The sequence below is a fragment of the Sus scrofa genome, chromosome 2 (assembly GCF_054392235.1).
Source record: "Sus scrofa isolate SSC_HxYL_T2T_F1_AM1 chromosome 2, Sscrofa_HxYL_maternal_Yorkshire_Landrace_v2.0, whole genome shotgun sequence".
Lineage (NCBI taxonomy): Eukaryota > Metazoa > Chordata > Mammalia > Artiodactyla > Suidae > Sus > Sus scrofa.
In genome coordinates, this window is record NC_139384.1 from 43,999,112 (window position 1) to 44,014,646 (window position 15,535).

A 15,535-nucleotide genomic window follows, 5' to 3' on the forward strand; every position below is an offset into this window, starting at 1 on the left:
GAGTATCTATAAAAAATTTTACTTTTTCTGTAATTTTTAATACATCTAAAGTCTTAAACAGTGAGTTGATCCTATTAGAAACAAAATATGGCACGGATTTCAGAAATAAGAACATAACTTCTTTTTCCCCTTTGCATTTTGGCTTTTCCGTCACTATGCAATGATTATCGATTTGCCAAGGACAGTAACAGATACTGGAAAAAAGGAGGTATGAGAAACATCTTTTATTTTTTCCTAAAGAGGTGAAAATAAGTAAGATTTCTTGTATTTCTCACTCATAAGATTTTTAAACTCTTAAAAATGCAATTTCCTCATTTCAAAGCACATGCCATCTTAAAAAAAATCTTAGCAATGTACATTTGCACTCAAAGAAAAACATGCAGCGCCATTGTCTTCTGACAAAATTCTGCATTAAAACCTCACACAATTTGCTGCAAATATATTGCCCCTTTATCATGTAGGGACTCCAAACCACAAACATTCAGTGCAATATTTATTGTTTCTTATTTCCGTAGGAAACACAGGACCAATGATGTCTTCTGACTACAACTGTTTCCTGATGGTTGAGCAACAGTCTCCCTCTGCTTTACTTTAAAGTACTGTCTTTAACGTGCTGATATAAGGTACAACTAGAATTCAGCAAAACTTGAGGATCCAAGTGGAAGATGGAGAAATACTTAAGGTGTACCCTGTGCCATAAACTTAGGAAAAAAAATTTACACAGAAAACAAAACAAAACAAAACAAAGCCAAAAACCAAAATCAAAAACCTCAGATTTTATCAATGCACCCTTTTAAAAAGTGTTGTTTTCTTTTTTTAATTTCTGAAAGCAGCTTAATGTGAATCAAAAGCAGTTCCTGAGTAACTGCAGTAAACAGTGTCTTTTTTAAAATATATATATATATATATGTATATATATATGCAACTTAGCTCATTTTGGTTCTGCCTTAATTTACCTCTCCAGCTTTTAGTTTAATCACAATTCCTTCCTTTCAGTTCTCAATGTGCAAGTACAATAGCATCAGCTCTGAGGGTCGGCATCGTGCAGATGTTTCTTGTCACTTCTGTGTGATCACCTGCATGGTCTGTCAGGCCAGGCTTCCAGAGTCATTGTAGGTCACAGTTCACTCAATCTCACAAAACCTGTGAGAGCCATAGACACTTCACGTTTTCTTCATTAGACGCCGTGACTGCCATGTATGGAGCTTGTTGTAGGCTGTCTGGAGCATCTCTTCTATATGACTTACCAACTGAAAAACACAGCAAGACACTTAAGCAACAACAGGGTAAAGGTTGGGGAAGTTAATGCTTCTGATCCAGATCTAATATATACTTTTATAGAGTGTAGTTTCCAAGCTCTTTTTTATTTCCTTAAAAAAGCAATTTCAAGCCCTCTGTGAAGGTGCTATATACACATTTTGTACAAAGGTAAGAGAGATTGTGGGGGGCGGGTACAATAGAATCTGAAAATTTACTTGCTGTGCCTGGGTTGTATGTCTGCCCTGTCATTACCCAGTCATAGGATGACATGAAAGCCTGTGTCCCAGATCTCAGTTTCTTCTGTCAAATGAGAGAGGTGAACTAAACTGGTGATTTCTAGATTTAAACATTAGTTTCTTAACTAAGGTCAAGAGGGTGGCATCAACATTATCTTAGAAAAAATTTGAAAAATGTCTTACTCCCCTGAAAATTCTAAGATGGCAGGTCTGGGATGAGATTCAGGAATCTGCCAATTTTGAAAAGCTCCTGCACTTAATTCTGCTGCCCAGTCTATCTTCTGAAGCAGCTTTCTGTGTTCTCCAGGGTCTTTTTCAGCTCTAACATTTCAGGATTTCAATATAACTCAGTAGCTTATGGAAGAATCCAAATGATTTCAAAGCTTCACATAAGCACTGTCACACCTTAGATCAGGACTATATATTCTCATTTGATAATTTTTCTCTCAGAAGGACCACAGTGATCTAAACTGATAAAGATTCCTGAGGTAGAATGTCTCTGGATTATTTCTCCTTGGAAGTGGACAGTGTAATTTACATGGCTGGAAGACTGGTGAAGTCAATTCTGGCACCATGGGGACAGAGACCAGAAGTCCTAAGTTCTTTTAGAATGCCAGTAACTTAAGAGTCAGAGTTCAAAAGCAAAATAAAACAACCCTGTATTTACCATATCTGTTATCATTCTGTGTGTGTGTTTGTGTCTGGGGGGAGAGGGGGCAGGTTCTGTCTGGAAACTGTATAAAAATCACTTATTCTGCTTGCTAAGTAGCAGTGGTTCCACAGTACCACACAGAAGGGATGAACACCGTATTATCCTGTAATTTTGTATATGACCTCAGAATCCTTTTTACCACTTGCTCTAGACAGTTAAAATCAACTGAGAAGGCACAAGCTGAAACCTGTCATTCAAGTGCTGTGGGAAGACACTCAAGCTTCTTTTCTGACTATAATATTGTAATATTTTGAGAAAAACCACTTAGAACATTTAGGGAATAAAAATTTACTAAAAATAATACTGATGAAAGTTTTTTCAGCTTTCAATGTAAAATTCCCTGTTTTGATTATCCTAATTGTTGTAATATTGAACTCTAAGTTTGGATATACTTTTTCCCCCCAAGTCATCACTAAGAAGACTTGCATTATATACACACAATCCTGTGTCACTGTTCAAGCCTAGCATTTAAAAACAATGCTAAAAACCGTGGGCACAAGGTGACATTTCTCACTTGCTACCTTGCCCACTGTCCTGCCCTGCTGTTAACAACCAGGCAAGCTGAAGGCAGGACATAACCCAGGAACTGTTAGTTTACTTTCATAAATAAATTCATGAATTTTTGTAAATTCTGCCTTTCTTTGCATTTCTAGATTTGTACTTGCTACTCACATTTTCAAAATAAATATTTTTATCTATTTTATTTTCCCTTTTTTTGGCTGCCCTGTGGCATATGGAGTTCCTGGGCCAGGGATCGGATCTGAGCTGCAACTGCGACCTAGGCTGCAGCTGTGCAACACCAGATCCTTAACCCACCATGCTGGGCCGGAGACTGAATCTTGTGTCCCAGCATTCCTAAGATGCCACCAATCTCATCGTGCCACAGTGGAAACTCCCCAAACAATTATTTTTAGGAACATACATGTAGGCTGTAAAGCTATAAAGAAAAGCATGGAGGAGTTCCCATTGTGGCTCAGTGGAAATGAACCCAACTAGTATCCATGAAGACTTGGGTTTGATCCCTGGACTCGCTCAGTGGTTAAGGATCTGGTGTTACCATGAACTGTGGTGTAGGTCACAGACGCAGCTCAGATCTCAAGTTGCCATGGCTGTAGTTGTGGCTGGCAGCTGCAGTTCCAATTCGATCGCTAACCTAGGAATCTCCATATGCCGCAGATGCGGCCCTAAGACAGTTTTAAAAAAAGAAAGAAAAGCATAGAGATGATTATTACATGTGTTTGGTTAGTCTCAGCCTTGGGAGAATGTGAAGGAGGTTAGGAACAGGGGCACTCAGGGAACACCTCTGAGTACTGGTAATATTCCATTTCTTACCATGATTGGTAGGTACACAGATACTTATTTAAAAAAACATGACATATTTTATACACCTCAGAATGTATGACACATTTTACAATTAAAACAGTACTCCCTGGAGTACCTGCTGCAACACATTGGGATTGGCAGTGTCTCTGCAGTATCAGGATGCCGGTTTGATCCTCAGTCCAGCACAGTAAGGATCTGGTGTTGCCACAGCTGCTGCTTAAGTCGAAACTGTAGCTCAGATCTGATCTTTGGGCCTAGGAACTCCATATGTCATGGGGTGGCCAAAAAAGAAAACAAAAACAACAAAATAGCCCAACCAGAAACAGTACTCCCTTGGAGTTTTCTGGTAGCTCAGAGAATTGGGGGTTTGGCACTGTCACTGCTGTGGTGTGGGTTTGATCCCTGGCCTGGAAACTTTTGCATGCTGAGGGCATGGCCAAAACTAAAAATCAGTACTCTCAGCAACAGAAAAAACAATACATACTCTCAATTATTATAAGAAAACAAAGTCAATTTCAATATTTTAATACATAGGAAAAAAAAAAATCAAGCTAGAATTAGATCGTTGCCTTACATTTGTGCTTAAATACTGTCTCCGGATTTTTTCTTGGAATGGGCAGAGCTTTGTAACTTGGAATCGTTCCAAATTACTTTTCATTTTCACTACCTAAAAAAGATGAGAGGAATAATGAATTACAGAGAACTCTCAAAGAACCTACAGGGAAGCTAAGAGAAAAACACACATAAGGTTACTTCTTTTTTTTTTAAAGATTGGCTCCACCAGGCACAGAAGCAATTTCTAATATATTTAATTTTTTTGATTCATAACTCATCCTTCCTGATATTTTTCACGCATGTATACAAATGTAAATGTAGAAAATGTGTATTATTTACTGTTTTAAAATTCCACTTGAGATGATCCCACCGTGGTTCAGTGGAAACGAATCTGACTAGTATCCATGAGGACGCAGGTTCGATCCCTGGTCTCACTCAGTGGGTTAAAGATCCAGTGTTGCTGCAAGCTGTGGTACAGGTCCAAGACTCGGCTCAGATCCCACGTTGCTGTGGCTATGGTGTAGGCCAGCAGCTGTAGCTCCGATGTGACCCCCTAGCCTGGAAACTTCTATATGCTGCAGGTGCGGCCCTAAAAATACAAAAAAACCCCCCAAAAACCAAAAAACAAATCCACTTGGTTTAATGTGAACATCTCTAAATAGTAAGTCTCTAAGTTATCATTTAAAATAGATGTATAGTATTTCAATGTCTGAGCATACTGACACTGCTTCTTTAACCAATCCCCTTCTGGTAGATATTCAGACCATTTCTACATAGACAGTGGTAGAGAAATATCTCCATGGCTAGATATTTACACACATTCATTCTTATTTATTTCTTTATGTTAAATTTCTAAATGTTGAATTTCTGCATCAAAGAATTTTTAAAAAATGTAGTACCTGTAGCGGAGGAAAGGACTCTTTTCTTAGCAACCTGGCCAACAATGATCATTTTAAGTTTTTCTATTCTTTTGCAAATTGTAGATGAAAAATGTTCCTTCACTGTAGCTTTAAAGATAATTTATTTGAATACTAGTATGAAAATTTCTTTAGGTTTATTGGGCTACTTGCATTCTTTAGAGTGTTGCTTGTTAAAAAATATTTAGCTTATTATTTTTAATGGGGTATTTTTCTTTCTCTTAAAGAATGTTTACAAGAGCAATCTATATACAAGCTATTACATTTCCTTAAAGTATAGTTGATTTACAGTGTTGTGTTAGTTTCTGGTATACAGCAAAATGACTCAAATATATCTATTCTTTTTTTTTTTTTTTTTTTTTGGTCTTTTTGGGGCTGTACCTGAGGCATATGGAGGTTCCCAGGCTAGAGGTCATATCAGAGCTACAGCTAGGGGCCACAGCCACAGCCACTTAGGATCCAAGCTAAGTCTGCGACCTGCACCACACACAGCTCAAGGTAACGGTGGATCCTTAATCCACTGAGTGAGGCCAGGGATCAAACCCGCATCCTCATGGATACTAGTCAGACTGGTTAACTGCTGAGCCACAACCGGAGCTCCTATGTATGTATTCTTTTACCTATTCTTTTCCATTATGGTTTATCACAGGATATTGAATAGTAGGATCTTGCTATTTATATATTTTATACATAGTAGTTTGTATATGCTTATCCCAAACTCCTAATTTATCCCTCCATATCCCTTCCCCTTTGGTAACCGTAAGTGTGTTCTCTGTGAGTCTGTTTCTGTTTTGTAATTAAGTTCATTTTTGCCATATTCTGGATTCCACAGATAAGTGATATCACATGATATTTGTCTTTTTCTTTCTGACTGACTTCACTTAGTATGATAATCTCTAGGTCCATCCATGTTGCTGCAAGTGGCATTATTATTATTATTTTTTTTTTTTTTGTCTTTTTGCTATTTCTTTGGGCCGCTTCCGCGGCATATGGAGGTTCCCAGGCTAGGGGTCGAATCGGAGCTGTAGCCACCGGCCTACGCCACAGCCACAGCAACTCTGGATCCAAGCCGCATCTGCAACCTACACCACAGCTCACGGCAACACCGGATCCTTAACCCACTGAGCAAGGGCAGGGACCGAACCCGCAACCTCATGGTTCCTAGTCAGATTCGTTAACCACTGCGCCACAACGGGAACTCCGGCATTATTATTTTTTTTTATGGCCAAGCCGTATTCCATTGTGTATATACAAATTTTATTTATCCATTCATCTGTCCATGGACATTTAGGTTGCTTCCATGTCTTGGCTATTGTAAATAATGCTAAAAAGCTACTACTATTAACACCGAAAACATTTTTCTACTTGTCAACTGTTCTTTAATTGGTTAAAAGGATTTTAGTGTTAAATAGCTAGTGCTACATTTGTTGTAAATCTTTGAATTCCATTACCCTAAAAATGTACCAAATAAATAATTTCAGTGATGTGACTTGTTTGGGTCTCTGTTCTTCACTCTCAGTGGCTTGTATCTAACCAGAAGTAGATAAAAGTTTTAAGATGTATGGTTATAATGGTTCTTGTCTGGATCTCAAGTGCCTTAATTTACAAAAATGGGCACCAATACTCATTCCATCAGGATGTGTGAAGCTTAAATGAAACAATGTAAGCAGAAAGTTTTTGGCACATGGTAAACATTCAACACAATCTTCCAATTTCAAAATAACACCTCACTAAATCACAGTACCACAATAGCTGGCTGTGTCTGGAACTGGTTCTGACCTTTTCTTCTAGGAATGGCGTATTAACAGGAAAGCAGGACCAGAAGTGCCGGAGAAGCTCTCCAACAGCCACATACAGGTGTTTCAATTCGGACTGAATATCATTCGGCACCATCTCTGGGAAAAAAAAAGTCCATGGGGTAAAAGCTATTTTCCCATTTGTATAGTCTCTCAAAGAATGACTATTCAGAGAATAAACATGAATGTGTGCTCTTTGTCAATGCCAAACCAGGAGGTGCTCTTCTGAGATAAGTTGCTGATTTTGTGGTTGACAGATCATAGAATTTAAATTCTCTTGGGGTTTTGGAGGAGTTCTTAGGTTTTGCTTTATTTCAACAGGTGTGGGAGGAAAAAAAACCTTTTAGTATGACACAGAAATATGAGCTGTTTACAGTATATTTTTTAAAATTTTATTTATTACTATTTTTTTCTCTCTAGTCTTTTGAGGGCCGCACCCTCGGCATGTGGAGTTTCCCAGGCTAGGGGTCTAATCGGAGCTGCAGCTGCCAGCCTACACCACAGCTCATGGCAACGCTAGATCCTTAACCCACTGAGTGAAGCCAAGGATCGAACCCACAACCTCATGGTTCCTAGTAGGATTCGTTTCCAGTGCACCACGATGAGAACTCCCAGCTATCTGTAATTAAAACTATTCTGAAACGTAAATGCTTCAGAATCTGGATGCGTAAAACAGAAAATCCCAGAAATGTTTCAAAGAAAAACCAACAAAATTTTAGCACTCTTCTCAACTAGCTCTTTAGAGCTCATTTAAGTAAAGGGACAGCAGCAGGAGGTCCAGTACATACGGTTTATGGCTTGCTGTGTCCCCCCCTGCATAAGTGCTCCTCCAGGTGACAGTGCTGTGATGGTACTACTGGCAGCGCTACTTGAGAGAACCTGAAAGAAATTAACACAAAAAGTGGTTTTCTTTTTTTTCGGGGGGGGGGGGGGCATCTTTCTCTTACCATTTCAGTTCTATAGCAAAATGCCCAATAAATATTTATTCCTGCATAAACACATAATTTTATAGTAATGAGATGTAAACTACTTCCCATGAGGCTAAAAACACAGTATGTGTAAAAACAGAATACTGAACAATCTTACGGGAATATCAGGCAAGTCTACGTACCAGGTATCTCAAAATACACATGCTTTTGTCTAGTTAGGGCCTGCTCCTGCCCTTATAGGTGATTTACAAAATTGTGTTAATTTCAGGCACACAGCAAAGTAATTCAGTTAAACATACATATGTATCTTTTTTTCCCCTGATTCTTTTCCAATATAGTTTATTACAAGACACTGAATATGGTTCCCTGGGCTATATAGTAAATCCTTGTTGTTGGTCTACCGGTAGTATGCATCTGTTGATCCCATGCTCTGTATTTATCCAACGCTGCCATCCCCTTTGGTAACCGTTAAGTTTGTTTTCTATGTCTAAGAATCTGTTTCTGTTTTATAAGCAAGTTCATCTGTACTATCTTTTAGATCCCACATAACTGGGATCATAAAATATTTGTCTTTCTCTTAGTCAAGCCCACTTTTAAGTACTAATTTATGAACTCTTAGCACTCAAGGTGAAACTGAGTTTACGGAAAACCAGGTCAATAAAATAAATGTTAACATGTATCCTCAAATAAGAAAACCCTGCAGAGCAGAAACATATTATTTGTCATTTTTCAAGGAAGTAAATATACCTAGCTAAAAGGGGAAAAAAACCAGGATTCCTTTGAGTGGCTCAGTGATTAATGAACCCGACTAGGATCCATGAGGATACAGGTTTGATCCCTGGCCTTGCTCAGTGGGTTAAGGATCTGATGTTGCCGTGAGCTGTGTGGTAGGTCGCAGACACAGCTCAGATCCCTTGTTGCTATGGCTGTGGCATAGGCTGGCAGCTGTAGCTCTCATTCGACCCCTACCCTGGGAACCTCCATATGCCTTGGGTATGGCCCTAAAAAGCAAAACAATAAACATAAAAAGATGAATAAATACAGCCATTACTAAAATGTATATAAACTTATATCTAAATTCTCTTTAAAAAATAAAATAAAGGGGAAAAATACAAAACACACTCCCCAATGTTATCGGTATCAACATTTAGGAACATAATTGAATTATTTCTTCAATGACTGCCTAACCAGTACCGGGCACTGTCTATAGAGGGAAACATATCATCTGCTGAACAGCTCAAGTGCAGGGTTAGTCTGTCTAAGGGTTTTCAAGGGAGTTTTTAATAAGCAGAAATCCATGTGTATGTGGGCTGGATGAAAACAAATTTAATTGGTGTTAAGAGTACACTACATGCCAACCATGAGTGGAGGGATAATGAAAGTTCACTTTATTCCTATTTCCTTCTGTCAGAAATGTTAGGAAGTTTCCATTGTGGTACAGGAGAAATGAATCCGACTAGTATCCATGAGGATGCTGGTTCGATCCCTGGCCTTGCTCAGTGGGTTAAAGGATCTGGTGTTGCCGTGAGCTGCGGTGTAGGTCACAGATGTGCCTTGGATCCCACGTTGCTGTGGCTGTGGCTGGCAGCTGTAGCCCTGTTTTGACCACTAGCCTGGGAACTTCCATATGCCACAAGCAAGGCCCTAAAAAGCAAAAAAAAAAAAAAAAAAAAAGAAGAAGAAGAAGAAAAAATGTCACAGTACATTGTAACCACAAGTTTCAGTGACTCCTGAGCTTATCAACTAGCCACTGGCTACACTCATGTATACATACCTGAGAGCAGGTAATCTCTGCATGTGTCTCAGACAATTAAATCACTTTTTGGGGGTGTGGACAGGAATCTAATTATTTAAGAATAAGCACAGCTTGAAAGTCAGGTAGACCTACTTTGCTCCAAGGGCCGGATGTTGGACAATTACAGTCTAGAAAGGAAGATGTAGTCAAATAACCCCAAATTTGATATGTGTACATACATATGTACAACATATATTTCCTTGCCCTGTCTCCTGAAAGGACAAGAAGACCAGCAGCAAATGACATCCCAAGCAATGAGTGCATCTTGTACTCAGATCTTGGTTTCTAAATCTACTCAGCACTTAAAGGAAGATTCTGTGGCTTGGCAGGGAAAGGGTAAGATGGATATGGAACATCTATCTCATTGTGCCATAAAGTAGAGAGGAGCTCAAAAACTACTGTCAGAAAGAAAAAGGACTCAGTGTAAAGGGAATAGAAAGGATCTGACCACAAAGGCATAAGAGCACATTTTTGGGGATGACTTTTTCATCTTGTGTTTGTGACTACACAACTGTATATGCAACTTGCAGCATAGACTGAAAAAGGTAAATTTTACTATATGCAAGTTATACCTTAGTTTAAAAAAAGAAAAAAATTGTAGCAACAATTTATAACCCACAGAACCATATAAGAATCCATGCTGATATAAATAAAAAAATACAGAGGATAGGAAGTGAAGGTCTTTCCTTTAGTAGTAGGTCAATTGATTGGATGACAGAACTAGAAAATTATCCGTTTAATCACCGCCATGGTAATAATGATTTTCAGCAAGAATCAGCAATAGATTCTAAAATACTAGTGGGTAAAAGTTTGAGGGTAAACAATATTTACATAGCATCTCCTCACAAGATATTTATTAATGACAAAGGGAAAACCTGTTAACTTTTTGGTGGAGAAACCAAGGTAGACAGTGCCTTAACCAAGGTATCAAAGTTTATTGCAAGTTAGGGGAAATAATTATGTGTTTCCTGATATGATGCATGAAGGATGACACATCACTGAGACATCTGTCGGATGGTATTCTTGTTAAAAATGCATAACATGAAATCCAATCATGAAGAAGTATTAGAGAAAAGGAAAACTGGGGGCATTCTACAAAAATTGGCCTTTACCCTTTAAACATTAAAGTCATAAAACACTAAGATTAAAAAACTATTCCATTTTAAAGGAGACTAAAGAGACACGAGAAATGCATGCAATTCATGAACCTAATTTGGATGCTGAAACAAGAAAAAAAGTTTTCTTTTGCTATGAGGACATTAGTAAAATTGGTGAAATTTTTGTTAAGACCTATAGGCTATTTATTTATTTATTTATTTTTGGTCTTTTTACCTTTTCTAGGGCCACTCCCGTGGCATATGGAGGTTTCCAGGCTAGGGGTCTAATCGCAGCTGTAGCCACCAGCCTACACCAGAGCCACAGCAACACGGGATCCGACCCTGAGTCTGCAACCTACACCACAGCTCACGGCAACACCAGATCCTTAACCCACAGAGCAAGGCCAGGGATCGAACCTGTAACCTAGTCAGATTCGTTAACCACTGCGCCACGACGGGAACTCCAAGACCTATAGGTTAAATAATAACACTTTATCAATGTTAACTTACAGTTTCTACAATTGTACTGTTATTTTATGAGAATGTCTTGTTTTAGGAAACATGGGCTGAAATATTTAGGGGTAAAGGTATCTACACTCAAAATGGGCCAGAAAACTTTTTTTTTGCAACTTTCTGTAAATCCCAGATTTCTTCAAAATAAGAAGTTAAAAAACAAGTCCCAATATGTAGTAAACATAACAATATAGATATGACTTCAGCATCTCAGTGCTTATGAAAACAGAGAAAAGGGGAAAAAAAAACCTCATTACTGGGCATGCTGAGGATTGCTTTACAGAGGCAATGGAATCTGAGCTGTCTTGAATAATTATCATTAGTTCCCTGGAGATAAAAATAGGCTAAGGGCATTCTAAGAGAGAAAGTATGAGCAAATGTACAGGAAGCATGTAGATAATAATTTACAGTGTGCTGGCTGGAGTACAAGACTCTTGGTTATGGGGGAAGGGGAATGGAGGAGACATAGCTGGAGCAAGGACTGGAGATGTAGGGTTAGGGCCAGATTTTAAAGAGGATGGTATGTCAAAGGCATTCAGACAATTACTGTGGAATCAAAGAGGGGGGGCAGTGTAGAAAACTGGCCAGGTTTGCCTAAATCAAGGTAATCGAATCAGGAAATACTCAACTGACAGAACTTGCTGATCAACTCAAGTATGAATAAAGGCAGGGAAGAGTAAAGACTATCTAGAGTGATGAACAGAAATTTTATGGAAATTTGGGAGATCTTTCTCTCCTTCTCTCTTTCTTGTCTTTTTAGGGTCACACCTGTGGCATATGGAGGTTCCAAAGCTAGGAGTCTAATTGAAACTGCAGCTGCTGGCCTACACCACAGTCACAGCAATACCAGATCCGAGCTGCGTCTTTGCCCTATACCACAGCTCATGGCAATGCTGGGTCCTTAAACCACTGAGTGAGGCCACAGACTGAACCTGAGTCCTCATGAATAGTCAGGTTTGTTACGGCTGAGCCACCAGAGGAACTCCTCTGGAAAATTTTTCTAGTAAAACTAGTGTAAGGAAGAAAAAAATCAGCAATCACAAAACTCACCTTCTTTTTCATTATCACCTTCAGATGCTTCTTAAATATACCAAATACCTCTCCTCTCTCTTCACTTTTTTTTTGTCTTTTCCCCCTTTTTAGGGCCACTACCTCAGCAAATGGAGGTTCCCAGGCTAGGGGTCTAATTGGAGCTGTAGCCACCGGCCTATGCCAGAGCCACAGCAACTCGGGCTCCAAGCCAGGTCTGCAACCTACACCACAGCTCATGGCAAAGCTGGATCGTTAACCCATTGAGCAAGGTCAGGGATCGAACCTGCAACCTCATGGTTCCTAGTCAGATTCGTTAACCACTGCGCCACAACGAGAACTCCCATCTCTTCACTTTTTGATTTATTAAGCAGAAATATGACTTTAAACTCAATTAAAATATTAGTTTTATGGTTCAATCTGAATATGCCCCTAAGCTGATAAGTATGGGAATTCTGGTTTTCGAAGAGTATAAGTCACTTACCTGAGTTAATCTGGGTGTATATGCTTCCATTTCTTGTCTAATACTTTGAAAAGAATTAATAATATCCTGACTTGTTGCATACTGTAGCGACTGGATTGGAGTTGGACCATGATAATACCTGAAGGTTAGCAAAAAAGAAATTACCAATCATATAGAATAAAGGTGTTCAACATTGTCTTTCAAATATCTTAGAGGTCTCAATACGACATTATACCCAAAGTAAAGAGTTAGAGTTTAATAAAATAATTTAATTCCTATAAGGGCAGTAAGAAGTAAACAGCACAGATAGCCAAAATTTATTTCCTTGATTTTAATCATTTAGGATCTTTTCCTGAGATATGCAAAGTAAATTTTTAAGGAAATAAGATATTGTATTTTATGGTACAAATTGATCTTTTTTTTTTTTTGTCTTTTTGCTATTTCTTGGGCCGCTCCCACGGCATATGGAGATTCCCAGGCTAGGGGTCCAATCAGAGCTGTAGCCACCAGCCTACACCAGAGCCACAGCAACACGGGATCCGAGCCGTGTCTGCAACCTACACCACAGCTCACGGCAACACCGGATCGTTAACCCACTAAGCAAGGGCAGGGACCGAACCCGCAACCTCATGGTTCCTAGTCAGATTCGTTAACCACTGCGCCACGACGGGAACTCCCAAATTGATCAAATCTTAATCGCTAAACTTGAAGAATATTTTCTGCAATGACTTGTGATATAAAATCATTTGGCTTCAAGTTAATTTAATATTCACCAAACTTACCTATCTGACTTCTTGAGGTTTAGTGCAATTGTTTTCATGGAATTATTTTTCCCCAAGTCTTCGTATTCAATAGACTCCTGTAACTTCGCCTATAATTAACACAGCACTTTTTATTGTAAAGTACAATGACTGAAAACATAAAACTGTACGAGGGTAAAATATGAAGTCTTCCCACCATGAGCCTTACTTCTGAGATATGTCTCCTCTAAAAACGGCTGAACCCATTTTCTCACCAAGACCTTCCACAGACCACCTGTCTTCCTACAATATGATCATACTAAGCATGACTGAACCATTAATATTTGAAAATCTGGCAAGTGAAAATGTGATTTTACTATTTCACCCTAAGGTAAAACATTAATTACATGTGTTGCAAATACTTTTATTCCCATTTGGTGTTTTTCAGTTTTAAATATGCCCTTTATGCGTATTTTCTGTGGATTAATTTGTGCTTAAATCTTTGATTCACTTAGAATTTATTTTGAAGTAAGGAAGCAAATCTGAGTTTTTTAAAATACTAAATTATTAATAGTCCCCCTAACACCATTTGTAGAATAGTGTTGTTTCTTACTGATTCTTGAAGTACTATGTTTATCACGTATGTATTTGGATTTACTTCTGGATTCTTTACTTTGGGTTTTACTAATCTGTTTTTTCTGGAATTAGTAACAAACTGCTATATTTCTACAGCCCTATAATAAAAACACATTAAACGACACAAAGACAATCACACAAACATTTGTGAAAACAATTTTACAATTCATCTAGTCAGCTCTCACTGGTAGCTTCCAAAACTAGGATCAAAATGTTTAGGATATTAAATGTATCTAAAGAATATGAATTTGAAAACTTAATATTTTAAATTACCCTCATTTAATTAATTAATTATTTATTTATTTATTTATTTTTTGTCTTTTTGCTATTTCTTTGGGCCACTCCCACGGCATATGGAGGTTCCCAGGCTAGGGGTCGAATCGGAGCTGTAGCCACTGGCCCACGCCAGAGCCACGGCAACGCGGGGTCCGAGCCGCGTCTGTAACCTACACCACAGCTCACTGCAACGCTGGATCGTTAACCCACTGAGCAAGGGCAGGGACCGAACCCGCAACCTCATGGTTTAGTTGGATTCGTTAACCACTGTGCCACGACGGGAACTCCCCCTCATTTTTAGAGTCTGATTACTCCCCTTGTAGTATAGGAACAAATCTGACCTCAGCACGATATTGAGAGTAATACATCAATTAGTCCCACCTCAGCTAGACTCAGCCTAAGCTTTTACTACTTTCTCAGCTCTACACCTTTCAGCCAACTTCAAAGCACAATGATGTCTTCATTACCTTCTCCACATGTCAAACTCCTTTCTACCCCTGTTATTGCCTTACCTAAGTCATGTCTCTATCCAGTGTCTCATATAAATCCAAAACTAAACCTCTGCTAAGGCCTAGTTATGTAACCTGGCTTTCATATTTAACTGAAAGCTCCATGAATATAAGAATTCTATATTACTTCTGGAGCTCTCATTCTATAAAAACCCTTGTAGAACACACAGCGGACAACCATTGACTTGAAAGAATATTTGGATTCAGTTTATTTCTGAATATCGTAAAAATTTACACAATAATTTCTGACAACTTTTCCACTACCAAGAATCAAGGGTACCCAATGTTATTGTAAAGAGAAGCATCACTTCCCAGCACCTCTAACCTAGTGGCAATTTTCTTAGTTCAGAAAAGAAATACCTTACTAGCTTTGAGAATTTTAAAGGTGTATATCCCTACAGAAACATGTTAAGTGACAGAAACACAAAAGACTCACCCACAATGCCTTTTTTGGGGGGCTGTGGTGAGTAGCAGCTTAATGTGAGATCTTAGTTCCCAGACCAGACATTGAACCCGGGAAGCAGCAGTTGAAAAAATAAGTCCTAACTACTAGCCCACCAGGGAACCCGTCATCACACCTTTTTAAAGTTCATAAACTTAATTGTACCGTACAATCTGTTCTGTGAACTAACTTACTCATTGGTTTCTATAAATCACACTATTACTACACTTTAAATTTGGTTTTGTAATTATTCTTTTGGTTTGCTCTTACCTATAGAACACTAAATTCTTTGAGGACAAGAATAAGT

At 38.6% G+C, this 15,535-nt stretch overlaps 1 protein-coding gene across 6 annotated transcripts in view; it reads right to left on the reverse strand.

Annotated features, from left to right (window-relative positions):
- Window positions 1-209: 209 nt before the first annotated feature.
- Window positions 210-15,535, reverse strand: part of GTF2H1 (general transcription factor IIH subunit 1) — a 42,112-nt gene continuing 26,786 nt past the window's right edge. The window contains exons 10-15 of one of the 6 annotated variants that reach the window (XR_014837210.1): window positions 13,408-14,369; window positions 12,647-12,764; window positions 7,588-7,678; window positions 6,783-6,898; window positions 4,106-4,198; window positions 210-1,250 (exon numbers count right to left, since the gene is read on the reverse strand). Coding sequence is in view for 1 of the 6 variants with exons in the window: in XM_013994506.3 (XP_013849960.3) it covers window positions 1,164-1,250; window positions 4,106-4,198; window positions 6,783-6,898; window positions 7,588-7,678; window positions 12,647-12,764; window positions 13,408-13,496 (594 nt within the window). In the remaining 5 variants the exon portion in view is untranslated. Of the gene's footprint in view, window positions 1,251-4,105; window positions 4,199-5,629; window positions 6,155-6,782; window positions 6,899-7,361; window positions 8,609-8,770; window positions 10,897-11,718; window positions 12,327-12,646; window positions 12,765-13,407; window positions 14,397-15,535 lie in introns of those variants that run through there. The other 5 variants (XR_014837209.1, XM_013994506.3, XR_014837208.1 and 2 more) reach the window with 5 other exon arrangements.